General features: G+C 41.2%; 1 protein-coding gene across 1 annotated transcript in view; it reads right to left on the bottom strand.

Moving 5' to 3' along the window:
• The window catches only part of LOC145401939 (substance-P receptor-like), a 99371-nt gene that overhangs the window by 32258 nt on the left and 39613 nt on the right, over positions 1-27500 (bottom strand). Inside the window, exons 4-6 of the mRNA XM_080274046.1 lie at positions 6000-6182; positions 4181-4281; positions 3157-3247 (exon numbers count right to left, since the gene is read on the bottom strand). Coding sequence (XP_080130172.1) covers positions 3157-3247; positions 4181-4281; positions 6000-6182 — 375 coding nt within the window. The remainder of the gene's footprint in view (positions 1-3156; positions 3248-4180; positions 4282-5999; positions 6183-27500) is intronic.

Here is a 27500-nt window from a genome sequence, read left to right on the forward strand (position 1 = left end):
TCATGAAAGACTGAAGGAAAAGGGGGAACGAAATATCGGCTGGCGGGAACAAGGATGAAAAAATAAAATAAACTAGAAACCATCTCACGGTGGGATCTCATCACCGGCGTAGCCAGAAAGTTTTTCCTGGGCACATAACTTTGCATCTCCATTTCAGATTTGACGCAGCTTCAGGATTTAAAACACCCACAAACACAGCCAGCCAGCCAACCTCACAACTGAAAACATTACCACTCCGCCCGCCTCGCAACTCGGGTGGTAAATATAACGACGTTATTGTAATGACAGGTTTCACAGTGTAGGGTGGTTGGTTTTTGTGTTGTGAGAATGCCCTGGGGTGAATAACTACCTTGCAGTGTGTATAGCTTAATCTGTATGAGGTGAGTGTAGATTATAATGCTTTTCTTTATGGTAGCCTATCGTGGGGCCCAAAACTTCGAAGGGGGCTATATGTGGATTGTTTGTTTTAACTGGTTTTCCTTTGCTCTTTTCATGTTCTGGAAAAAAAAAAAAAAAAAAAAAAATTTGTCTTGTATTTCTGTAATATTTGTCTACTTATCAACCGCCTTAGTACGATGACGCCAAGACATTGCATTCTTGTTAATATTAAATAATTTTATTCAGCATATCAGATCCTCGTAGTTAGTGAAGGAAGGCATGGAAGCTGTACCTGCCAGTAAAGTGCGCATTGTAAGCGCGTGACTAGCGAGCGTTTGTACTTACGCCTATCATCATAGTTCCATCTTGGAGTAAACTTTCAACATTTTTGGTGAGGTAGTTAAACAGTAACAGAAGAATACTTGAGCTAAATAATTTACTTTCTCACATTTCTCTCTCTCTCTCACACACCCCTGCTGACTTCACCTCCTAAACATAGAAGAAAACGTTCATGTAAAATTATGAGCGTAATATCCGATATATAATTGATAGAATTCATGCAAGAATGCATAGTGTCACAACAGGAAATCTTTTTCAAATCGATTTCATAGTGGAGCATGTCACATGAAGCCCTCGGTACATTCCCTTGGAAAGCTGGGATTCCAAGGGGTTTCTTTGGTCTCATGAGTAAATATATTGCTAAACAAAATTTACTGAATGTATCTACTACCTGCTGAAAGAATCTCTTTTCTTCCTCAAATGGTAGAAAAGGTATTAGCCTCTTAAAGCCATCGCGGTTGGGCCGTGTCTTGTCGGGCCTGGCTGGGTCGTTTCGGGCTGCTCATTTCTCAGCTGAATGTAAACATCACTTCGCTATGCTTTCTCGCGCCGCTCGCTGCGCTCGCTCGCTCGTAACCACCTTCTCTGACCGGTCAGACTCTTCAGTAAATTTTGTTCCCTTTATGTCCCCGTCCATCCAGTAGTGCAACTGGGGACCTTGATGGAACACTGATTTGTGGGGTGTATTCTTGAGATAGCCTGGGACTTAAGATAAATTAGAAATCTACCTTTATTGCCCTTGCACAGTCGATAGGCATTAACAATGTCTTTTTCTCCTTCCATGTGCATTTTGACGATTCTCGACTAAACAAAATGGAATCGTTCGTAGACGGCAAGTGTTTCCTGGTACTGAAGGGTTCATCATCAGACACTCAATCCCAGAGTTGATCCCGGATGGCCAAGACAAACACGCCCGGGTCTCCTTAAATCCTACACTGCCTTGGCGTATTTTCGATTCATGCTGCCTTCAGGCAATTTTATTTAACGCCGGAGAGGCATCATGTTGAGAAGGGGTTACCGGAGACTGTACTTGTTCCCGCCACTACGGATGGGTTCTTAAAAACTAATGAAATTGACGGGAGGGAAGATGAATAAAATGAAAAAACAAAAAAAACAAAAACGCATCGGATTGAAAAGGTTAACCACTTTAGTCCGTTGATACATTTTTTAACAACATAATTTTTGCTTTCTTGAAGCGATTCTTCTCAATGTAGTGGACGTGTTGTAACCTCTTCAGCTTAACACACACTCACTCTCACTTATAAAGTGGTCTGAAGATAGCAAGAACAAACTGAATTCTCCCGTCATCTGATTGAATGGGTTATAAAGGTTAAACTGAATTCTCCCGTCATCTGATTGAATGGGTTATAAAGGTTAAATCCAGTCCAAAAGAGAAATCGAAATGGTGGAATTACAAACTAGACTAGAAATGATTCAGAGAGTGCATACCTCCGCCAATGCCTTCGCCATTAAAAAGGATCCAGATCCGGATCCGTGGAAATATTGTGTGGAATCCATAGGATCCGAATCCCGATCCGTGGAAATATTGTGTGGAATCCATAGGATCCGGATCCCGATCCGTGGAAATATTGTGTGGAATCCATGCGATCCGGATACGCCCCTAGATTTAATCAATTGTTCTTTGACCCATAGCCCACTTATCCACAAAATTTTATTGAACTTCATTGAAAACTTTTGGAGATATTGTTCGGGATACATAGATCCGGATCCGGGTTCACCCCAAAATTTAATCAATTCTTTCTTGGCCCATGACACACCCATCCACAAATTTCACTGAAATTCATTGAGAACTTTTCGAGATATCGTGTTGACCAACAGACAAACATATGTGAATACATAACCTCCTCCAACCTCGCTGGCGGAGGTTAATATATCCTCTCAGGAATAAGAGCAGCAGTGAAATAAAAAGAATAGGTGGGATGAATGAGATAAATTGGTCACGCCCTGCCTAATTCAACACGTCCAGTCGCTCTTGTAGTGCTCGTGATGTGCTGGATACATTGAGAGAGAGAGAGAGAGAGAGAGAGAGAGAGAGAGAGAGAGAGAGAGAGGGGGGGGTGAGAACGGTGTGGAGGTAATAATCATAACAATAACAGTTGGTGCTTGGTAGTAAATATGAATGTGAATTGTTTGCCAGTTAATACTAATTAAGCTTTGATAGATAATAAAGCAATATATACATAGCGAGAGAGAGAGAGAGAGAGAGAGAGACCATTTGATGGGTTTAAATGAGTGATTGACTAGTTAAAATTCAGAAGGTAGATAGAGAAACTGATGATGGATATACTAGTAAAAGAGATACTGAAATGGAACGACACTTTAAACTCTCTCTCTCTCTCTCTCTCTCTCTCTCTCTCTCTCTCTCTCTCTCTCTCTCTCTCTCTCTCTCTCTCTCTCTCTCTCTCTCACCATACTCACATTGTAAATAGCGTAGATGAATGGGTTGCAGCAGGAGTTACTCATGGCCAGCCAGTGACAGCAGAACCAGATGATGTTGATGTACTGGTAGCTGTGGGGGAGAGAAAGAGAGGTGATTAACTTAGCCGCTTCGGTCATATTTACTTTTTTAGAATCACATCCTTCCTGCACTCCATTAGTACATCCCCACTTTCCCGTATTTTTTTTTTCTTTTTTTTTACAATTTTCCCCAAAGCAGTACACTTCCCGCTCCACTGCTGTTTGTAATCCCAACCTACGTCTCACCACCACCTGGTGCTTCTTATTCCTTAAGCATTTCATTGCATTCTTAAGCCTTTGAGGTTTTCGCCACGGCACCAGAATTATCTCTTGCCCGTCATCAAGTTCACTCTTGTTTATCATTCCTTTCTTTCCAGCATTCTCATTCAATAACCTTTCAAAACTATTCCTTACACAGGCTCCTAATTTAAATTCGTATTTCATCGACTGTATTTTCACATTTTAGCCTTCATTCATTCCTACCCTTTTGCATTTTTTCAAAAACAGTTTCATTTTCAACACAACGTGCTTCAGTTTTCCCTCTTAATCCTGGTCATATTTTCTCCTTCCCATTACCTATCTCTTCACCCTGCAGGCTTCTTGAATTCAGCATTTTTCCTTTCATCACAATTCCTTCGTAACTTTATGTCTGTCTGTCTGTCTGTCTGTCTGTCTGTCTGTCTGTCTCTCTCTCTCTCTCTCTCTCTCTCTCTCTCTCTCTAAGTATATCTGTGTTTATCTATATCTGTCTGTCCGTCAGTCTGTCCGTCTGTCTGTCTGTCTGTCTGTCCATTTATCTGTCTATCTATCTGTCTACCTAGCTAGCTTACTATTTGTCGATACGCCTATTTGTTTGTGCCTGTTTATCTGCTCATCTATCTGTATTTACCTATCTATTTACCGGTTTTTCTATCTATATCTATGTATCTTTCTATTCTCTATATCCTTCTGTCCATCCCTCCGTCCATCCCCCCGCCCGACTCACTGGTTGATGTTGGGGTATATCTCCTGCAGGATGTGGTAGGACTGCAGGGGCGCCCAGCAGAAGGCGAACAGGGCCACCACGATGAACAGCATCTTTATGATCTGCTGGGGTACAGGCACGGGGGTTAGCGGAGAGAGAGAGAGAGAGAGAGAGAGAGAGAGAATGTAAAATCTCAAATAAGTCAACTTCAGACAGCCAGACAGACAGATATCAACACTTTCTTATATCAGTAATATAAAATGTCAGACACCGTCGCCTGTAAATAACGCTCACACTCCTTAGTATGCTGTCTTGGCTATATCTTAATACCAGCACAGACTACATAAATAACATACATGAGAATATTAACAGGCCTTATGCAGATGTCCTCTCTCTCTCTCTCTCACACACACACACACACACACACACACACACACACACACACACACACACACACACACACACACACACACACACACACACACACACACACACACACACACACACAGCATGCGTATCTCCCACATATACGAAATGCACACTGTGAACTGTAAAAGAAAGCTATATCCAGTACTATTACATTGCTACTGACCGGTATACTCATCAGATCTGGAGGCTTAGTAGCCCATCTTTACCCTTTTATTTGTTCGTACATTGCAGTTCACTAAGATGACGTATTTTATTATTTTGTTTGTCCCACTTCAGGTGATGCTGTCCAGCTTTGGAGGGACTTCTCGAACTGGAAGCGTTAGATGTAGCCTTCTTTAACCCTTTCACTTATTGAGGCGTATTCTAAGTTAATAAAATCGTCTGTTGGTAGCAGGGATAATACAGAAAATACATCGTCGTATTGACTGGATAAGTGTTCCCGTGAGTGATATTGTTACAAATTATATTCTGAATTACGCTAAATAAATCGCCAAGAAAGAATTGCAAGACAACCTCCATTGGCCGTGGGAGGCTTAATTGGGAGGCTTACTGTAGTCCAGGTAACTTATCCTGGCTCAGAGTTTTCCCCTTGGCGGCGTATTTCAGGTCGCTCAGTGGCAGAATAAGATAATACTTGGGTCCTGCATCCTTTACATAGAATTTATTTGTGACTAACATCATATTACAATGTTAATCTATTGCCACAAGTCAGTATTGAAGGTGGAGAGGCGGCAATTTTAGGCCAAGTTAAAGTAAAAAGGGTACAGCACCTCTTCCTTGTCAGTTCACTTCTCCTTATGGCGTGTGAATGTTTCTCGTCTGCGATGTTATAAATCCTACTTCGATATTTACACCTGCAGCCCCGAAATGCCTTTTCTTGTTTACTCATGGCTATTAGCAGACGATTTTTTTCAGCTCAGAGGAGTAGTCTTGAGGTGAAGAAGTGTGAGAGTTACGGTATGTCTAACCTCTCCAGCTGAAAGTCTCCCCCAAGCTGAATAAAATTTTCCGAAGATAGCTGGATTAAAATGAAATATACGACATCGGAGTGAAGTTAAAAATGCTAAATAAACAGCATACAGGACATTACTAAAGTGAAATTGGAATAATATTTTGGTAAATAAGAGATTCAAGGGAGCCTCCCACGCCAACAGGAATCCAGCACACACAGAGCAGATACCAGCCATAGTATGTCTAGAAGGACAAATGGTTCTGCTCTCTCTCTCTCTCTCTCTCTCTCTCTCTCTCTCTCTCTCTCTCTCTACGCATCTATTTATCCATTAACTCAATTCTCTATCCATCTACCTATATACTCTACCTGTCACATATGTTTCTGTGTCTCTATCCATTATCTTTATCTATCAGCTCAACCATTCATTCATCTGTGTGTCTACCTATGTATCTACCTCACCTTTTTCTTCTTCTTCAACACATGTGCATCCCTGGCGTCCTCAGCGTTGCCAGGGGTCCGCGCTCCCCACAGCTGCCACCCCATGCGGAGGTACGCGAAGGAGATCACACACAGGGGCAGGAAGAACTGCAGCCCCACCATCACGTGCGAGTAGGTCCGCATCACCATGGGGTCTATGCCTTCCTGTGGGGGGTGATGGGGGGGTTAGGGAGGTAGGTGAACACCGGAGATTAGGGAGGTAGAACACCACACCCTGTCCATAACAGTCAAATAACCAAACCTGCATCATACCACTGTCTACTTCAGCAGTTTTCTGTTTCACCGTCTATGCCTGTCGCTGTCCTACCCCTCTGCTTTCCCCCCTCCATGACTTTTAGTACTGTTAAGTGGGAATGATATGTAAGTCAGGGATGGAAGACCTAACAGAGAGAGTTTGAAGCACAGGAAAACAGTCGGTGGGTCTTAATCGTATTAAAATAGAATTCCACTGACAGCAGTGATCTTCCTGAGAGTGGGAGAGAAGTTGAGAGTATGTGGGAAAGGAATAGGAGAGAGCAGAAGAGAGTTTGTGAAGGTTTATACGGCGTTTGGTGCATGAAGTAATGCAGGGGAGAGGGTTTGATATTGTATGAGCAGAATTTATTAGAATGGGGTCTGCGTCTTTCACAGACGGGGATCAGGAAGTAATGGGGTGGCAGGGTTAGAACGAGAGATAAAAGAGAACGTTGGAAGCACAAAGGATGAGAGTTTATGAGTTTATGGGAAGAGAATTATATTACCATGGGTGCAAAAATTTCCTAAAAGTTTGAGGGAAAGGGAGTGTGTGGGAGTGGTGAGGGAAAGAGGAATACGGGGGAATGTGGGACTACAGTTATACTGTACATACTTCGATGTTTTTACTTTCATGGGAGTGGGAGAGGGAGAATTTGGAGGGCTGGGAGGAGTGGGAGACAGAACAAGGAGAGTTGCAAACAAAGGAGGGGAGAGAGTAGTAGTTACTGTGAGAAAAAATACACTAAACTGAGACCTTTTATATTTCTGAGGGTGAGAGATACGGATTAGAAACAGGGAATGGGAGTGAGTGGGACAAGTGTGAGGAATGGGAAGCGAACGAGAGAGAGAACTGGAAGCAAGAGAGAGGAGAGAACAGAAGTTAACAGGAAATGAATTATGTCATTATGGGAGTTACATTTTCCTGAGAGTGGGAAAGAGTGAGGAAGAGAAGTAGTAAATGTTGGGTTAAAGTAATCTAGAAGGGAAGAAGAATTAAAAAACAAGAAGCATTTGTTTATCAGAAGATCACACTCAGTTGTTGTGGCAGTGTTCAAGGAAATCGGTTCAATAAGTAGGAGGTGGATGTGCGCAAACACATTTACGCATTTTCTGCAGTTCCTTTTATTTCCAACACACACACACACACACACACACACACACACACACACACACACACACACACACACACACACACACACACACACACACACACACACACACACACACACACACACGGTCCCTTTATTGTTACTGATGAGGTCAATACATTCCTGAGGGTGTGGGAGGAGGGTAAATAGGATCCAGTGAGTGAGTGTGAGAAGTGTAGGAGGGAACTGCGGAATAGTATTGGAAGCAGGAGGGATAGGGAGGGAGACAGTGGGAGTAGGAGTGGGAGTAGAAATGGGAGACGTGTAGTATATGGAAGAGATCCTAGGAAGGAGGGAGTATAGGACTACATGGGAGGGAGTAGCTGGGTGTGTCAGGGAGTAGGAAGTAAAGAATTGGGTGGGAGACTGTGGGAGTAGAATGCCATACTGTAGGTGGGAGGATGGCGGAAAACTGAAAAGGAAAAGTGATAAATGATAGTAAAGAGGAGAGAGAGAGAGAGAGAGAGAGAGAGAGAGAGAGAGAGAGAGAGAGAGAGAGAGAGAGAGAGAGAGAATTTAATCAATGATGTACACAAATAGCATCGAAGGGGGAGACCACACACACACGCACGCACACACACACACACACACACACACACACACACACACACACACACACACACACACACACACACACACACACACACACACACACACACACACACACACACACACGACCATCGGATCAAAAATTATCATTTTGCGAGAAGAGAGAGAGAGTGGAGAGGGAGTAAGAAATGTGGAAGGCGTGGGGGAGTGTTGAGGTCAGGGGCAGGGAGTTGGGAGTGGAAGGGAGTTAATGCAGTGGTCAGGAAACTGATGGGGAGTGGTGGGAGTGGAGGCGTAGGGGGCAGGACAGAGTGAGAGATTCATTAGAGGAAGCGGAGAAGCGAAAAGAGGTTGATTTTATAGTTTTTTTTTTTTTTTTTTTTTTTTATCATCGAGGCGAAGATGCACTTGACTGGTTGATCAAGACTGGTTGAAGGCAACATGTCCGAATAACATTTACTAACCCAAATTTCTCCCTCAGATGTATGTTGTCAATTAATAATGCTAATGAGTAAAGAGATTATGAAGTAATGTTGCATTCAGCCAATCATCACTAACCAGTCAAGTGCATCTTCGCCACGATTTAAAAAAAAAAAAAATATATAGGGGAGAAAAGTAGTGGGGTAACAAGTAAGACCTGAGAGAGAGAGAGAGAGAGAATTATTTAAGCATCAGTGTCGAATAACTGTTTATAAATTAGTTAATATGACGTAGCCGTCGTAAAGCACTGGCTGGCCTAAAACGAGTATATCTATGCACCGGGGCAGGAAAGAACGCTGGCGCAGTGTGGGTTGTATGCTAATAGGATTTAGAGTCTCCTATTAACATTTCTTGAGCAGTAAATTTTGTATTTCTCATACAATGTTGGTTAACAGAACGTAAAATGCAAGAAAGACTCCTACGCCCCGAAAATAGGCCTTGAACCAAATTTTAAGTTATATATTTTAATACACGCCACAATCAAGACTGACTTCACATTTCTCTCTGCATGACCTGACTAGCTGTCTAGACCAAAGATACCAGTGTTCCGAGGCATTGAAGAAAGTTCTAAGTTAGTCCAGAGTGTTATAATGACTCTTTGATCATATCCCACACAAGACTTACTCTACACCTAACTCATTATCTTAAACACGTTTACCATTGCAATGAAACAGTAAAGAAAGTTAACTTCATTTCAGTGGGTCCAGAACTTCCACTTCTCCTCACACCTTGCTCACATCTCGAACATAATTGACTCCGCACTTGACTAATGACCTGAAGCAAAAATGTCAACGTGGCAAGGCAATGCAGAATCTCAGCATGGCAAATTCAGCTGTGATTTATCTGTTCCACAACTGTTGTCTCTCACTGACCACTACAGAACGATGACAACTCTTATCAGTCTTGATGCTTCCAAACGAAAGTATTACATCGAGCGGACGGAGTCCGGCAAGGTATTATTTTCGGTCGTTTCTTTGTTTGCTTCATTGTTTGTTTGTTAGCAACATTACGGAAAACGGCTGCATGAAATTACATGTAACTTTCAGGATGTGTGGGCATTGGTCCCAAAAGAAAGTGATTAGATTTTTTTCTGAAAGGTCAAAATGGTCACAGGTTTTCAGAGGGCTATAACATGAAACCTGTTGAAGATGGAGATATTTACTGTCATCAGCATACAGGAATTCCCATATGGGCTTTCATATTGAACCTAGACCTTTGGCCCTGAATGACTTTGAAAGGTTAAATTCAAGGTCACGGATATTCAGGGGACTATAACGCGAAATTGGTTGCAGATAAATATTTACTGTTATCAACAAATTGGAAGTCCCATATGGGCTTTTAATTGGTACCATGACCTTTGACCTTAAGTAACCATGAAAGGTCAAACTCAAGGTCGGTTGTTCAGGGGGCTACAATTTGAAACTGGTTGAAGATAGAGATTTACTACTATCAACAAATAGGAGGTCCCCTGTGGGTTTATAATTGGTACAATGACCTTGCCCTTAAGTGACCTTGAAAGGTCAAACGCAAGATCACGGATTTTCAGAGGGCTGTAACTTGAAAACGGTTGAAAATAAAATAACTGCTGTCGGGCGAGGTTTGTTGTGCCTGGCACCACTTGTTCGCGTTTTAGGATACAGTACTTGTCAAATTGGAGATGTCAGATGTAGGTTAATTCTTCCAGAGCTGAATACAGTCGTCGATCGATAGCTCGAATAACCTTTTCGATGTGGTGTCCTCCTGTTGTAGTTTATTCCTTCTAGTGTCAGACGGTTTTATTCAGCTAAGAAGAGCCCTTGCAGTGACGGGGTTAGTGAAAGCTGTCTGTATTCCATATAGTTCAAAAAAGTCGATCTTAAGCTAGTTATAGCCGTCAAGAGGTAGCAAGAATATAACTGACGTCCTTAGCCTGCAGGGGTCAAAATGAGAATGGGTCAAGTCATGCACTAGTAACACTCCATGACCTGTTGTGGAATTTATTTTATTCTTGTGGCCGTCTAACGATTTTTGTTACCTCAGGAGAGAGCGTTTGGGTCTGGAAAGGTTAAATAAAGTGTGTATTAGTGCCTTGACCACAAGACATCTTCCAAGTTGAATAAAATCGTCTGGTAACCCGAGTATTATTTCCCACAACACAGTGACATCTTTTCATGTTTTATGCTTGCTGTCTCCAAACCATTGTATTCAGCTTGTTGAGAGATGCCTCGTGTTAAATGGGTTGTGGAAGTTTTTTGCTGACCCGCTTATTTCGAGAAGACACATTATCCTAAAATCAGCGCTCGGGGAATGGCATGATCGAGGTGAAGAAGACGTCCTTGCCCTTAAGAGGTTAAGTCATGCACAGGTAACAAGCCACACTGACTCCAAATTGACTAAATGGCCTAATCACCTGACTCGGTACCTCTACTTAACGAACATAATTAGTCCTGAGGCTAATGAACGGTGGGAATTGATTAAACTGTCTGCCAGATTGAAGGGAGATAGTGATTAGGGAGCTGTTGCTAGGAAGATTAATTTGACTCTCTCTCTCTCTCTCTCTCTCTCTCTCTCTCTCTCTCTCTCTCTTCTCCTCCCACTCACAAAACATGAAAGACGTACGAAAATTGGGTAAAAAATTTTGTTTAAAATAGAGGGCATCTCAGAGCTGACTCTGGCTCTCCTATTCCGTTTATCTCTCTTTCGTTTTGTGTATCTGTGTCTGTTTTTTGTCTACCTCAGTCCATATATTTTACGTATCTATCGTTGCGTATATGTGTGTATGTATGTATATGTATCTATCTGCTTTTCTTTATCTATTTTTGTCTAACTCTGTTTCTCTTTTATGGCTGTCTATCAGTCTATATCTTTGTAGTTGTAGTTATTTATCTCTTGTCAGTTTATTTGTTTATAATTATGTAAATGTATTTTTCGTTTCGCATCAGTTATATATATATATATATATATATATATATATATATATATATATACACACGAGTATATCCTCCCCAAACAAACACCTGGATGGTACTTAGTGCCTTTTTTTGTGTGGGAATGTGTATCCAGTGGCAACTTCATCTTTGTCAAATCAGCAACATGCTGCTTGACTATATGTAAGTTAAACCAGGGAGGGTGAATGAATTCTGGATGAATGTGTTTCTAGCGCATAAACTTCCAACCAGCACTGTTCCCACAAAATTTTATCCTGTTGTTCAGCCATTAATCCATACCTACATAAATCTCGTGCTCATGGGGCATAAAGTACACTTCTCAGGATTCTCACATTCTGTAGATGTGTCCCAGTGAAGGGTATCTAGCACTGTGTAAGTCTCGTTGTGGTAATAGAGTGTGAGGTACGTTTAACATCTCTCAGGAGTCTCGCAAATTTGTATCCCAGTACACGCTTTATAGATAGATAAGCAGACAGACAGATGCAGGCAGACAGCTACACATATAGAAAGATAGACACCGTAGATGAAGATAAATACTAGAGACAAATAGTTACAAATAGATAGACAAAAAATAGATAGGTGCTTAGATAAACAGAGACAGATAAATGGATAGACAGTTATAGGTAGATATATAGATAGATAGAGTTACATCAAGATAGGTAGATAAATACAAAGATAGGTAGATAGACAGACAGACGTATAGAAAGGGGCACCAGTGATTGACTCCAAAAACAAAATTAATAGCTGGAGAGTAACTACAGAATTTTATTGATTTTTGGCTTTTCAAGTACGACGCTTAATTATTTTATCAAGGAATTCTTTTAATATCCTTGTAAGGCTCAGGTGAGAAGGGAAAAGATGAAAGAATTGGAAAACTTAAAGCCGATGAAGACGGAGGGACAGAGAGAGGGAGAAATAAGCCGATGGAGAGAGAGAGAGAGAGAGAGAGAGAGAGAGAGATCGGGCGGAGGGCGAAAGTGAGTGAGGTACTGGGGAGGTGGTGGGAAGGAATGATCGCATGAGAGAAGGACGGAAGAATGGGAGGAGAAAAAGAAGGGAGAGAGACATGAATGGGAGAGAGAGAGGAGGAAAGTAGGAGGGAGGAACACAGAATAAAGGAGGGAGCAATCGAAGGAAAAATAAATAAATGAAAGAAGAGGGAAGGAAGAAAAACCGAAGGGAATACAGAGGAAAACTGAGTAGGGCAGGCTAAGGGATGGAGGGGGAGGGAAGGAGAGAAAGAAGGGGAGGGTAGGTGAGAAGACTTCGGACAGACATGGAGACGAGACACAACGAGAGGATGGGAGGATGATCAGTAGGGGAGACAAAGAGAAGAAAAGAGGGAAGGTGGAAAGGAGGGAGGGGGAAGGAAAGCGAGAGGAGGAAAAGGGAGGCAAGCAAAGAAAGGAATGGAGGGAGGGAGAAAGGGAAACACTGATGTGTGTGTAAGTACACATATATATATATATATATATATATATATATATATATATATATATGCCGAGAGAGAGAGAGAGAGAGAGAGAGGGAGGGAGGGAGGAGGAGCAGCAGCAGCAGCAGCAGCAAGGGAAGAACATAATGAGGTGTGAGGGAGAGAGGGAGAAAATTGCGTTAAGATGAAAGAAACCTTTAGGAAGGACGGAGGGAGGGAGGGAATCGAGGAAGAAGTGTGGGAGGAAAGGAAAGGAGGGATGTGGGAGTGTGATAAGAGAGAAGGGAGGGACGAGGGAGGGAGGGAGAGAAACTGGTGGGAAGGAGGAACTTTGGAAGAGAAGGAGGAAGTATAGGAGGGAAGGAAATAGTGTGGGAAAAAAGTGGAAAGGAAGGAAAGCGTGTGAGGGGTAAAAGGAAGGGTGGGAGGGAACGTGAGAGGGAAGGAGGGAGTATATAGGGGGTGGGGACGAGAGTAGAGGAGTGAGATTGGAAGAGGAAGAGGGAAAGAAGGATGGAAGGAAGGAGGGTGAGAGGGAAGGGAGGGGGAAGGGATAGAAAGAAAACTTACCTTTTACTGGAAGTGAAAGAGAAAGGTACTTTTTTTTTTTACATTATATTTTCAACAATCTTTATATATATATATATATATATATATATATATATATATATATATATAGAGAGATAGAGAGAGAGAGAGAGAGAGAGAGAACCTACCTACTAATTAGCCCACGCCTGCATCTATCACTCTGTCTATCACCGTATCTGTCTGTCTGCCTTCCTGCCAGCCTGTCTGTCTGTTCCACACCTCGGACCGTTCCTTCCAGCAGCAGTCGGTACGGAACAATGAGAATGATATTTGAAAATAAGCTGAGGGAGTTTTGAGAGGACAGGACGAGCTTAAATAATAGAGCCTTATCTTTATCGTTCATATTGACGGATCGGATTAGAAGACGGCTTCGGCGAAATCACGCTTCGCCAGTTAATTAATCATTTTATTTATTTATTGTCAGTGTGATACGAACCCGACCGAAGTATTTTTTCCACCTAGGCTAAATCAAGATCGTATTCGTGTCTTTCCATAGCCAGCTCAGGACCAGTTCGCTTGGAGAAATTGAATATGGCCAGCAAGGGTAAGTAGCTACTGAATAGCGATGGATAACGTTATTTGGAGACAATGGACCGCAAGATAGAGGTATTAATGACACATACAGCTTGTTCAGTGTAAATCAAGGCCTTTGAGGTGCAATTTCATTGCATAGTTTCTTGACGAAAATGTTGGTATCAGCCCTGCAGTAGTTTTTGTATATTCACAGACAGTTACACACGAGCAGGTATATGAGGAGCAGGCAGGTGTATAACAGACACTGCGATGGTCAGTATTTAAACATGTCTGATTTTCTCCCTTGGTCTGACTTATTCATCTGTATTTGCATGGGCTATCAACGACGTAGAGTAAGGCGACCACGGCTTGATAAGAGATACGTACCAGTATTGCAGTTATAGATAGTAAGGTTAGTTGGTGTGATCAGCGTCTGTAATTGTTAGGTTATAAGTTTGGGGAAATAAAGACGGTAGAAGAAAACGCAAAGCAAAAGCAAGGTACAGTGCGTAAAGAAGTCAAGGATTATAATTATACAAGGGGGAAAGGAGATGGTAAAATGGGTGGAAGAAGAGACAGGCTGAGAAGAAAAGGTGAGGGAGTTTATGAGAGGGTGATGGGGGTGGTATGTCGCTGGAAGAGGTCGTTACTGACTAGGGACAAAAATTCATGAAGGTTCTTTGGTCCTGGCTAGCTTTCCCTTACAGGATGCAGCGTTAGGCAACAGGGAGAAGGCATATAAGTAGGAAGAAAGGGAAAGATATTGATAGATAGATTGGAAAGTAGATAGGAAGATAGATATTGAATGGTAGATAAGTAAATAAATAGCTAAATAGGTGGATTATAGATATAGATACACAGATGAGACCAGAATAAGTAAATATAGAGACACATAGGTAAGTAGAAGAATACAGGCTTATACGAAGGTAGACAGAGATGGGAAGAGGATAGTAGAGAGCGAAATTTGTAGATAGACTGACAGATAGTAGGGAATTAAAAAAAAAAAAAAAGTAGGCAAAAAGGAAGACAGGTCGATAAAATTCTACGTCCAGAATTGTCGACATTTCCAGTCCATGATTACTCCGTTCTCCGTTTTCTATAAAGGTGTATGGTGAGAGACTTTAACATGCCATAAAATTCTCTTTCACTTGATTTAATGGTGCATCTGGGTGTGATCTGAGGCTTTTTTATGAGAGAGAGAGAGAGAGAGAGAGAGAGAGAGAGAGCTGATACACAAAATCCTGGGGTTTGAAATCTTAAGAGTGCGAAAAATGTATTGGATCAAGCAGAAGCACCTTTGAATCCTTTTTCTGAGAGAGAGAGAGAGAGAGAGAGAGAGAGAGAGAGAGAGAGAGAGAGAGAATCAGATTATACCAGTAAATTTTTTAAGGAAAGATGGAAGAAGAGAAAAGAAGGAGAGAAGGAAGGGATAAAGAAATAATGAAGAATGGGAAGAAGAAAGAAAATAAGGGATGTGGAAGGAAAGGAGGGTGAACGGTTGGAGGAAAGAACAAGCCTATATGAGAGGGAAAAAAGGAAAGAAAGAGACAAGAGTTGATAAGAAAGAAGGAGAAAAATGTAAGATACGAAGAAGTTAAGAAAAGAATATTAAATGTAATATCCGAACAAGAGAAAACGAATAAGTGAACAAGGAAGGAAGGAAGGGAGGAGGAACAGAAATAACAGATAATGAAAGGAAGGAGGAAAGGAAGGCATGGAGGAAGGAAGAGTGAATGTTTGATAATAGCAGAATGAATGAAGGAGGAAAGGGAAGAAAGAAGGAAAATATCGGGGAATGTAGGGTGAAGAGAAGAAAGTGGAAGTGAAAGAATGAATGAAAAGAGGAAGAAAGGAGGAAAGGAAGAAAAGAAACACAGGGACAGAAGGAAGGGTGGAAATTGGGAATGGAGGGGAAGGTAGGATGAAGTGAACGAAGGAAGGAAGGAAGGAGAGAATGAAGGAGGGAAGGGTAGAGTCTAAGCCGTGAATTATAACCTAATATTTACTTTGTGCCACAGAATTGTATATGAGATGCTACAAAGAATTACGTAATACTGTAAATTGGATGTAGGGGGGAGAGAGAGAGAGAGAGAGAGAGAGAGAGAGTATTTTTTCAGTGATGGAAAGATACATCGAAGGAGGGAGGAGAAAAGAAATATTAAGGAAGGAAAGTAAAGATGCGAGGGGGAAAGAGGGAGGAAAAAATGAAGGAAGGGAGAAAGGAGGGAGGAAGGGAGAGATAACAAAGGAAGAAGAGAGGAAGGAAAGTGAAGGTTAGAAGGAAGGAAGGGAAAGGAACAGATGAAGGGAGGGAGGGAGGGAGAGAAAGGTGGAAGGCAGGAAGAAGGGTGGAAGGGAAATGAGAGGGAAGAAAGGAGTGAGGAAGGGAAAGATGAAGGTAGGTTGTCGGAAAGGAAAGGGGAAGGAAGATATGAGGAAGGAGAGAGGGAGGAAGGAAGGATGGGAGAAATGATGGAAGGAGGGAGAGAATAAGTGTTAAGGGAAGGAATGAAGGAGAGAGGAAGTAAGCTAGGAAGAAATAAGGGAAACGGAAAGGATGGAAAGAGGGAGGAGGACAAAAGTAAAGCAGGTTAGAAGGGGGAAGGGAAAAGGGTAGAAGGAAGAGTGGAGGTTTTGAATGAAGGAAAGAGGATGAAAGATGAGAAAAAAAGGGAGGGAAGGAAGGAGGGAAGGAGGAAAAAAAGGAAGGAAGCTAGAGAAAGTGGTCGTGTCGTGGATCGCAGTGAAGCATGAGAGAGAGAGAGAGAGAGAGAGAGAGAGATGTGGAGGGGATATTGGATCCAGAAAGCAAGGGCATTAACATAAGTGTCCACAAAAAATTTCTATTATTATGACTTGACAAACTATCTATCTATCTATCTATCTATTGCCAGACGCCACAGTCCCGTAAGGGGTTGCCACTTGATTTTGAGTTATTTGTTTTACAGGGAGGGGCACTAACCCTCCACCAACCCACTTGTTGACACGTAGGGAGCACGTATGGTTATATGGTTACCACCCAGTGTTGTAAATGGTTTCTTGGCTTACAGGAAACCATTTGGCGTGTCACTCAATGTAAAGCCACCTGTGAAGAAAAGAAAAGCAATAAGAAGTGACAGGAAAGATGGGAGAAATAGGAAGAGAGGAGATTAAGGAAGAGTGAAAAAAACAAGCTTTATAATTTTCTAATAATTTGGAGCGAAAGCCACAGAACGATTTTATATATATATATATATATATATATATATATATATATATATATATATATATATATATATATATATATATATATATATCTCATTCTGCCCTCCTGTTTCGAATACCTGAAGAAATATGAACGAAATAGGCTGATTTTTAAAAGTGAAAATGATTTTTAAAAGTGAAAATAATTGGTGGACTAGCCTGAAAAATGGTTCTTCCTATCCATCCTTCTTTCCTTCCGAATGTCATGGCATAGTTATGTACAAAATTACTTTAGTTTTTAATAAATTAATTGAAACTTATTGGGAGAACAAAACTTCAAGGGAAAAAATTGCTCTCCGCCCACCCTCCTCTCCATTCGAAAAACGTGTATATAATACATGACATATAGAAATAAAAATCGTTAAAACAGTGGCTTGATGTCTTTGTATAGGTGATAAAATATGGATGGTCAGGCAATAAATTTGTGGTTGATTTATATTTATTTGTGGTTCCTCTGATGTTGTATTGATTTTATGTGGGATTTATTTATTTATTTATTTATTTATTTATTGAGAGAGAGAGAGAGAGAGAGAGAGAGAGAGAGAGAGAGAGAGAGAGAGAGAGAGAGAATTACAAGAACAAGTAATGTACTGTACCAGTAAGTCTTACGAAATACACTGAGGAGTTACCACGGATGAAACTTCCAGGTGCACGGTGCTGCTTTAATTGTGGAAAAAGTCAAGTCGTCTAAGGCGTGGCTAATTGGTTCTGGAACAAGCCCACGCCATAGAAAACCATGCCATACAAATAACTAATCTTATGGGAAAAAATGGAATTTAGTTCTGGACGTTTTCCCAAAGTCCCCCTTTTCACCCCACTTTTACCCCACTTTACACACGCACACAATCAAACAATCAGTCAGTACATGTACTACACACAAATTAAACACTAAACAATAAATAATAACGGGCTTTAAGGGCATAAAATACTGAATGTACCTAACTCTGACGATGATAGTGCTAAAGTGGAAGGGGTAGGGTTTGGAGTTCCAAGGCAAGAGGCGCGTTTCAAACATTGATACGCATTTTATGAGCGTTTTTTTTTTTTTTTTTCACCTTGCCGTGCCATAGAAGTCCGCGCCATAGGCAACTTGACTGTTTACAGAGCTAGTATAAAGTAAAGCTCTTCTCACCTACCTTTCCCACCCACAGTGCGGGCATGGAAAAGGAAGTGCCACTAACCAGGAAATTTTACAGGAAAGGAGGAAACATTCAGTCTACCTCTAAATCAGACCTGACCAAACTCTGTCTAACCTATCGCTGAAATTCTCTATCGAGGAACTGTTAACAACCTTTATTGGTAGCTAGTTCCGGACGTTGCAGTCTTGTATGTAAATATATTCCTAATGTATTATGATGGAAACGCTTGAAGTCAGGTTTTCATCTGTGATTCCTTGTCGATTTGGCTTTCAAGCTTACTATGTGCTGGCAGTGAATATTTTCAGGATTTTCAAAATACCAGAGAGGCCCAGTGCCCACAGCTTTCTCCAGTATCGCAAGTACCTAATGGATGGAATCGGTTTAGTAGCCTGTGCTCTCTCTAGCCTTGCGATATCCTTTTTAGGGTTGGCAACGAGAGCTGCACAGCATATTCCAGATGTTGCCGTACTAGAGAAATGTACAGAGAAGCGACTTCTTCCTTGTTTCTTTACCTAAACTGCCTTTTTACATAACCTAAAAGCCTCTATGTTTTCTTCTTTACTTGAGTGCCCAGTTTTAAGAAGTTGAGATCACTGCTGATTGGTACACCGTGTCTTTCTCCAAGGCAGTATTGTTGATTCCACTTCCTGACAAATATTATTTAATTCCTGGATTTGCGTGACCTTCTGCATGGTCTTACACTTGTCCAGGCTGACTGGCTTTTGTCACTGCTCAGACCACTTTCTTGTGTTAACCAAACCCATACATAGTTCTGTTTCGTCGAATGGCAAAGCATTGCCTCCTGCCGTTCTGTTGTACACAAATATAGCAGGTTAGCTGAATATGTCCACACTGATGTTAAATAATAAATAAAAATAAACCTAAAACCGAACCTTGGGACACTGCACTTGTCTCACATATCCAGCGAGAGATTTCTTCCTTGACTACTACTGCTCTGCCACCGATTGGTCAGACTAATCCCAGTCCATCCTGCTGGTTCTCGCTGAAATGCATGAGCACGAGACCCTTTTTTTTTTTTTTTTTTTTTTTAAGCCTTCGGTGAGAGACGTTATCGAATGCCTCTGAAGTCCATGTAGAGAATGTCATTTGCCCGGTACCCGTCATATCTGTAGAGAATAATATTATAATGGAAGAGTTCAGTCAGACGGTCAAACAGGAACGATGGCACCTGGAGCCATGTAGTGAATCAGGGTTGTTTGATTCAAAATAATCTGCAGTCTCAAATGTAACTATTTGAATGCCTTCCCTACCATACATGCATGGCTTATTGGACAGAGAGAGAGAGAAGAGAGAGAGAATATTATTATAATTTACACTTGCTATCTTCCGTGCTCCCTCATGCCTTGCCTCCTGTCTTCCTTCCTTCCTCTCAGAAAATTATGTTCCACCTTAAATATTGTTCCTTCTTTGGTTCCTGTGTCCCTTTCGTTCTTCCTTTGGTAATTTATATTTATTCTTAACTTGTTTTATCATCGTTTTTCATTCTTTCTGACCTCCTTCCCTCCCCTCCCCTCACCTCATCCCTCCATGCCCTCCCCTCTCCTTTCCCTTCCCCTTCCTTCCCGTACCCTCTATCCCTCCCTTCCCCTCCCCTCCTTTCCGCTCTCCCTCCCATTCTTTTTTTTTTCTTTTCTTTCTTAATTCTTCTCTTTTTTCTGTTCTTCCTTGCTTCGTCTTTCTTTCTTTCTTTGTTTCTTTTTTTCATCCTGACTCTACATTTCGTTCTTTATGTTATCGTCTCTCTCTCTCTCTCTCTCTCTCTCTCTCTCTCTCTCTCTCTCTCTCGCCTATCCATCAATCTCTCATTTTCTTTCTTTTTGTCTTTTCCTGTTTGCTTTTTTAAATAATTCTTGTTCTTTTTAAACTTTTTCATTCCTTCTTTCCCTTTTTTCTTTCTTTCCTCCATTTTTTTTCTTCACTTTTCATCTTTTGTTTTTTCTTTGTATTCATCATTAATTGTTTTTCCACAGATTCTCTATCGCCTTCCTTCCTTTCTTCCTTCATTCTTCCTTCTCGTCCTTTCTTTCGTTCCTTCCTTACTTGCCTTATTTTTTAACTTCTACTTCCTTATTGCATTTTTTTTCATTCATTCCATCTCCGACTGTATATACGCCGCGCCTATCATCATAATTTCATCTTGGTGTAAAGTTTCATCATTTCTGGTGAGGTAGTTGAACAATAACAGAAGAATAATTGAGCTAAAATATTTTCGTTTTCCCACTCTCACGCTTTCTCTCTGGATTTGCATATATATATATATATATATATATATATATATATATATATATAGCGAGGCGCCGTAGCATTTATAACACGCGCAATGTTCGGTTCTCGGCTCCCGACAAGCCGCGTCAACGAACTGCGTCGGTAAACGTTTGGCTATTGATCGAATGATAAAACTCAGAAGTTGGGCGATTACCCTTGCTGTTTTCACCCCCTAAACATAAACAAACGTTCATGTAAAATCATGAGCGAAATATCTTATATTTAATTGTTAGAATTCATGAAAGAAAACATAGTGTTCTATGGATGAGGTTATAAAAAAGATACTAGGAAGGGCAGTGGTTGGTGGAGCGGCATTATTGAGAAAGGACAACGTTTGGAAACTCCCTGTACTGTTGTTTGCTGATGATACTGTATTGTTATATGAAGACGAAGGGGAACCCCAAGGCTTGGTGAATGAGCTTGGAAGAGTGTCCAAGAAACGGAGTGTAAAGGGGAACGTAGGGGAGAGAAAAATTATAGTTTTCTAGAGAAATAAAGTCACTGGTTGTACATTGAGGTTGGATGAGGAGGAAATGGAAAGTGTGAGTGCATTTCATAGCTTGGGAAGTGTGATGAGTAAGGATAGAAGTTTGGAGGGTGAAGTGCTTGAAAGGGTACAACAAAGAAGAAAGGTTGCTGGTTCTTTGAAAGCAGTGATAAGGAGCAGGGAAGTGAGCATGGAAGTAAAAAAGTCGATGCATGACAGTATTGTGATACCAACTCTAGCGTATGGAAGTGAAGCTTGGACCTTGTTGGAAGGCACAAGTTAAGAGTGAGAGCAGTGGAAATGAGTTATTTGAGAGGAGCATGTGGAGTTACATGGAGAGACAGACTGACAAATGAGGAAGTGAAGGAACATTGTTGTGAGGATGTGGATGTGATAGCGTAAGGAGAAATACATTGAGGTGGTTTGGCCATGAGGAGAGGATGGAGAGCACGAGACTAACAAGGAGAGTGTGAGTGAGTTTGAGGGGAGGAGAGGGAGTGAGAGGCCAAGATGAGATGGAGAGATGGAGCGGAGAAGTATATGAGAGAAGGTGTGTGAGCTGGGAACAGGGTAGAGAAAAGGCAGGGTACCGGATGACATGGAGGCGATTTGTATGTGGCCACCCCTTACGAGATTCAGACGTCTGGCAATAGATAGGTAAAACAAATATACCAAGAAATCTTTTTAAATCGATTTCCTAGTGGAGCATGTCAATTGTAGCCCTCGGTACAATCCCTAGGAAAGCTGGGAATCCAGGGGGTTTCTTTGATCTCATGAGTAAGTATATAGCTAAAAACAAAATTAATTGAATGTATCTACCGCCTGCTAAAAGAATCTCTTCTCTATATCACACAGTGCTAAAGTTATTAGCCTCTGAAAACCATCATGGTCGGGCCGTGTCGTGTCAGGCCGGGCCGTTTCCTGTGGTGGCCGCTCATTTCTTAGCGGAACTTAAATATCGCTTCGCTTGCTGTGCTCCTTCGCTCATCACCAGAATCTCTCTCTCTCTCTCTCTCTCTCTCTCTCTCTCTCTCTCTCTCTCTCTCTCTCTCTCTCTCTTCTTCACTTTTCCATACCCCTCCTCACTCTTTCCCTTAGTCCTTGCTTCTCCCTTCCCTCTCCATCTCCCGCTCCCTGGAAATCCTGCCAAGTTTTTTTTAACAAGGAAGGTCATCTTTGCCTCCCACCTTCTTTTAATCTTTTCCCTAGTCTCCCTTACTCCCCCTCCCTCTCTTTCTCAGTCTCCCTTACTCCTACTCATCTCCCTTAATTCTCCTCTCCCTCTCACCTCATCTCACTAGGCTCTGGCAGGACTTTAAAGCTAGGAAGGTAAGCATTCCCTCCCTCTCTCTCTCTTTCTCTTTCCCCTGTTGTTCTTTACTTCCTCGCTTCCTCTTTCTCATTTTGCCTTTCCCCCAGTCTCTCTCTCTCTCTCTCTCTCTCTCTCTCTCTCTCTCAAGACCTTGGCAAGACTTTGCGGCAAGGAAGGCAATCCTTCCCTCCGTTTATCTTCTCTTTCATCAAATCTCCCTTACTCCTCCCCCCCCTCTCTCTCTCTCTCTCTCTCTCTCTCTCTCTCTCTCTCTCTCTCTCTCTCTCTCTCACTCTTCCATACTCCCACTCACTCACCCTCTCTCACTCTTTTTATCTCCCCTCTCCCTCTCTCCCCATCCCACGAGACCTTGGCAAGACTTTGAAACAAGGACGGTAATCTCATTAAAACCAAGACCGCGCCTCCCCGCCCTGCCAAATGCACTCCTTTCAAGACACATCACCAAAAAATACCCAATCTTGAGATGCGAAAAGAAAAATATTAAGACGCGAGTTATTACGGAGGTGCGATCGGGAAAATGTTGAGATTATTAAAGTGTTGTGGGTGAGAATATAACGATAAAGAAGGCGAGTTAGGTAGAGATAAAAATACCGACACCAAGAGGCTGTATTGCATGTGAATAAAGGGTGGTTCATACATAACGCATCGCTATTCTTCTGTGTCGCGAGGATGGCTCAGTTTGTTGGTGTGGGCAGGACAAATTTTGGTTCTTTTGTAAAATATCTGGTCAACAAAAGAGTGAAGGAGATGAATAAACAGTCACTGCAAAACCTGGAAAAAGTGACTGGAAGCAGGAGGCGATGCAGGATGGAGATTGATAATGGTGGCTGAGTCGTTTCTGCAACACACGAGTAGTAGGTTGTTATCTGTGGACCACCATGTATAACAAAGACTGTGTTCAATACCGAGATGCGGCCAGGAAAATAATAAGATTATGAAAGTGGCTATACGTGGAAATATAAAAGAAAGAGGTTTCGTTGGAGCATAATGATAGCGTCTGTGTGGTGTATAAAACTTACGTGCAACACTTGAACAAATAATGGTTATTGCTGGAATAGGACAGGGAAAATATTCAGATTAATTGAATTCGTTATAGATGGAAAATATAAGTTTTGTAAAGACTTGCTTGAGATCACACGGTAGAAAATGATGAATAAGAATATGGCTGCAATAGAGAAACAAACTGGAGGAATGTTGAGACTATTGAGTTGGTTTTTAATTGGGTAAATAAATAAATAAATAAATACGTAAATTAAAAATAAAGAGAATAATATAATGATTTAATACAAAAATAATAAGGTAAGTGATAAAATAAGTAAATAAATAAATAAGTAAATAAATAAATAAGTGAAAATAAACAAGGAAACATATGATGATGAAAAGCAGACTCGTCATTGCTGACAAAGAATGAGAAAAGTGATGATATAATGTAGAAAATCCGTGGAAAATATAGAAAAAATTTAAGTGACATGGCTATGATGGAAGATGAAATAAGTTATGATACGGAAAAAAATAGGAATGCTAAAAAAAATACGACTCGAGTTATTACCGAGATGGGATCGGGAATTTGTGGAGATTATTGTGTAAGCTTTACCTGGAAGACATAAAGATGGGTTACGTAGAAATGAAGGTGATAGACCCGGCCGTACATGTTGAAGCGTGATGGGATTTAAACAAAAAAGTACTCGGATTATTACAGTGAAGCCATCGGGAAAATACTGAGTAATGGAATTGGTTAGACGTGGAAAATAGGCTTACAGTAAAAAACAAAGTAGATGGATTTGGTAGAATTACATATGGCAGGTGCTGTGATATGTGAAGATTGATTAAAAAACAACATATACTGAGAAACCTTAGTGTGTCTTGGTAGAGAAAACTGAGTGCAGACGGAAGGTTACACAGAATTACAAGGGAAATACGTGCTACATAGGTTGTGTCAAATATAACCAAGACGATGCAAAATAAATGGTATTCAAAACGAGATATGGTCAGGAATTTATTGTTTAAATTGAGTAGGTTACGTTTGGAAAATATTATGATACAGAAGATAGTTCATCTGTCTGTCTATCTATCTATTGCCAGACGCCTTAATCTCGTAAGGGGTGGCCACAAGCAAATCTCCTCCATGTCGCCCTGTCTCCCGCCATATCACTGCCCTGCTCCCAGCTTACACCACCCTCTCACATATACCTCTCCACTCCAACCCTCCATCACAAACAAATCGCCTCCATGTCGCCCTGTCCCTCGCCATTTCATTGCCCTGCTTCCAGCTTACACCACCCTCTCACATATACCTCTCCACTCCATCCCTCGATCTCATCCTTGGCCTCCCCCTCCCTCCCCCCCCCCTCCACCTCACTCACATACGCTCTCCTAGTCAGTCTCGCTCTCCATCCTCTCCACATGGCCAAACCACCTCAATGTGTTTCTCCTAACGCTTCCTATCACATCCACATCCACATCACAACGCTCCTTCACTTCCTCATTTGTCAGTCTGCCTCGCCATGTGACACAACATACTTCTTTCAAATAACTCCTTTCCAATGCTCTCACTCTTGACTTGTGTCCCTCCAACAAGGTCCAATCTTCACTTCCATACGTCAGAGTTGGTATGACAATACTGTCATCCAGCGGCTTTTTTCCATTCATGCTCACTTCCCTGTTCCTTATCACTGCTATCAAAGAACCAGCAACCTTTCTTCCCTGTTTTACCCTGTCAAGCATTTCACCCTCTAAACTTCCATCCATACTCATCACACTACCCAAGTACTTAAACGCACTTACATTTTCCATTTCCCCCTCATCCAACCTCACTGAACATTCAGTGACTTCATTTCTCTCAAAGACCATAACTTTACTCTTTCCTACATTCACCTTTAGATTCCGTTTCTTACACACCCTCCCAAACTCATTCACCAAGCCTTGCAGCTCCCCTTCGTCTTCACTCAACAACACAGTATCATCTGCAAACAACAGTACAGGGAGTTTCCACATACTGCCCTCTCTCATTTGGGCCACCCCAGCATCCATTGCCATACCTTGTATCTCATTTATAACCCCGTCCACATACAGATTGAACAACCATGGAGACACCCTGTCATATGCTTTCTCCATATCCTTGAAGGCCGCATACAACTTCTTTCCCTTCTCTAGAAACTTTTCCACTAAAGACATAAGAATGAATATCTGATCTACACAACGTCTTCCCTTCCTAGACCTTCCCTGTTCTTCTCCAACTAATTCCTCTGTTATTTCCCTAACTCTGTCAACAGGTATCCTACCATATACTTTTTCTATTACACTAAGAAGACAAATGCCTCTATGATTAGCAAACACTTCTTTTTCCCCTTATCCTTTGTACAGGGGAATAATTATACCTGACTTCCGATCCTCAGGGACGTTACCTTCATCCCAGGCCAATCATTAGTTCATGGAAGCATGAAAATAAAATAGCTTGTTATGTATTAAACACCGAAAGCACAATTATGATGAAATATTAAAGCAGGTTACTACTTACATATATATATATATATATATATATATATATATATATATATATATATATATATATATATATATATATATATATATATATATATATATATATACTGTATATAAGAGAAAAAACAAAATAAAAAAATATAAATTACATTGAATTGAAAATGATAGGAATGTGCTACACGGTATTCATGTTATAAAACGAGAGAGAGAGAGAGAGAGAGAGCACTGAGTAAGAAAGTGTTATTAATATTTGTTTTTGCTGCTAGCGGACGATATTCTTTAGCTTTCGAGAGACGTTTCAAACTGCAGGGGTTAGAGACAGACTGAAGGGATTTTTTCGACATTAAGACTTGTATAAAATCCCCTGATGGTGAACTAAATAAATTGTAAAATATGTAATAGAAGTGAAGGGATGAACAGTGAGGTACGATCAGGGAAATGTTGAGATTATTATGACTGAAAAACGTTGAAAACATGAAGTAAATATAATGAACGTTTACATGGATTTACGAGGAATGAAACTGTGATAATCGAATTTTACATGAACGATATGATTTTAAAAGAATCGGGAGAATACTGAGACAACTGAGCCGGATATGCGTGGTAAGTACATGGTAAATGGAATATTTATTACCCAATACTGACTCTCTCTCTCTCTCTCTCTCTCTCACACACACACACACACACACACACACACACACACACACACACACACACACACACACACACACACACACACAAGCGCAATTGCTCTCGTGTGTGGACTAATTTAGGCTGAGCAAGGCGGTGTTGTTTATAGCGCTCCTTTGTTTTCATTTCTGTCAGGATTGTCAGTATTACTTTATCCCGTTTGTATGTGTGTGTGTGTGTGTGTGTGTGTGTGTGTGTGTGTGTAGCATCGCAGTGTACCTCTTTCTAACCCTGTGATCAGTGGTCATGTCAGATATGGTTAGGTAATGTTACACTAGTTAAGGCCAGGTTGGCTTATATAGTTTTACCCCTTCCAGGAATGACACCTGAATTAATTTCCTTCCTCCGAGTTCAGTGTACATTTTACCTAGCAAATTTCCTCTCTCCTTCAATCCTAGGCCTCTTGTGGGAGTTAATATCTTCACTACTTTAAGTTTTTTTTTTTTTTTTCTGGCTGATTATAGTGAAGCTGAGTTAGTGAAGGATTATCAAAAACTTCTGTTTCGAAAAGACTTCCCTATGGTGAATAAAACTGGTATTAATTGGAATAAAACTCTAAAAAAAAACAATTGAAATGGACAAGCCTGACCTGGGGTAATGAAGGCGGTATTAACCCCCTCCGGCGTGAAAAGTATGTCCTGTGCCGAATAATACTAATCTGAAACAGCCGGCAAGAGAAACAAATCAAAATTAAGTCATCGTGGTGAAAGGGATGGTGAAAATTTCTTGAACACGAAAAAAATTATGCTGGGAACAATAGAGGAGAAAACGAAAGAAATGACTCATAAAACAGGGGGGGGGGACCAATAAAAAGAACATTCGCAAAAAAAAAAATTCGCCGACTTGGAACTTCATCTCTAGACCCTCCACCCCGAAAAGTAGGTCCAACTGTGTATAAAACTGTTTGGCGTT

The sequence above is a fragment of the Coenobita brevimanus genome, chromosome 57, assembly GCF_032717465.1.
Source record: "Coenobita brevimanus isolate Jiangsu-jjx chromosome 57, ASM3271746v2, whole genome shotgun sequence".
NCBI lineage: Eukaryota > Metazoa > Arthropoda > Malacostraca > Decapoda > Coenobitidae > Coenobita > Coenobita brevimanus.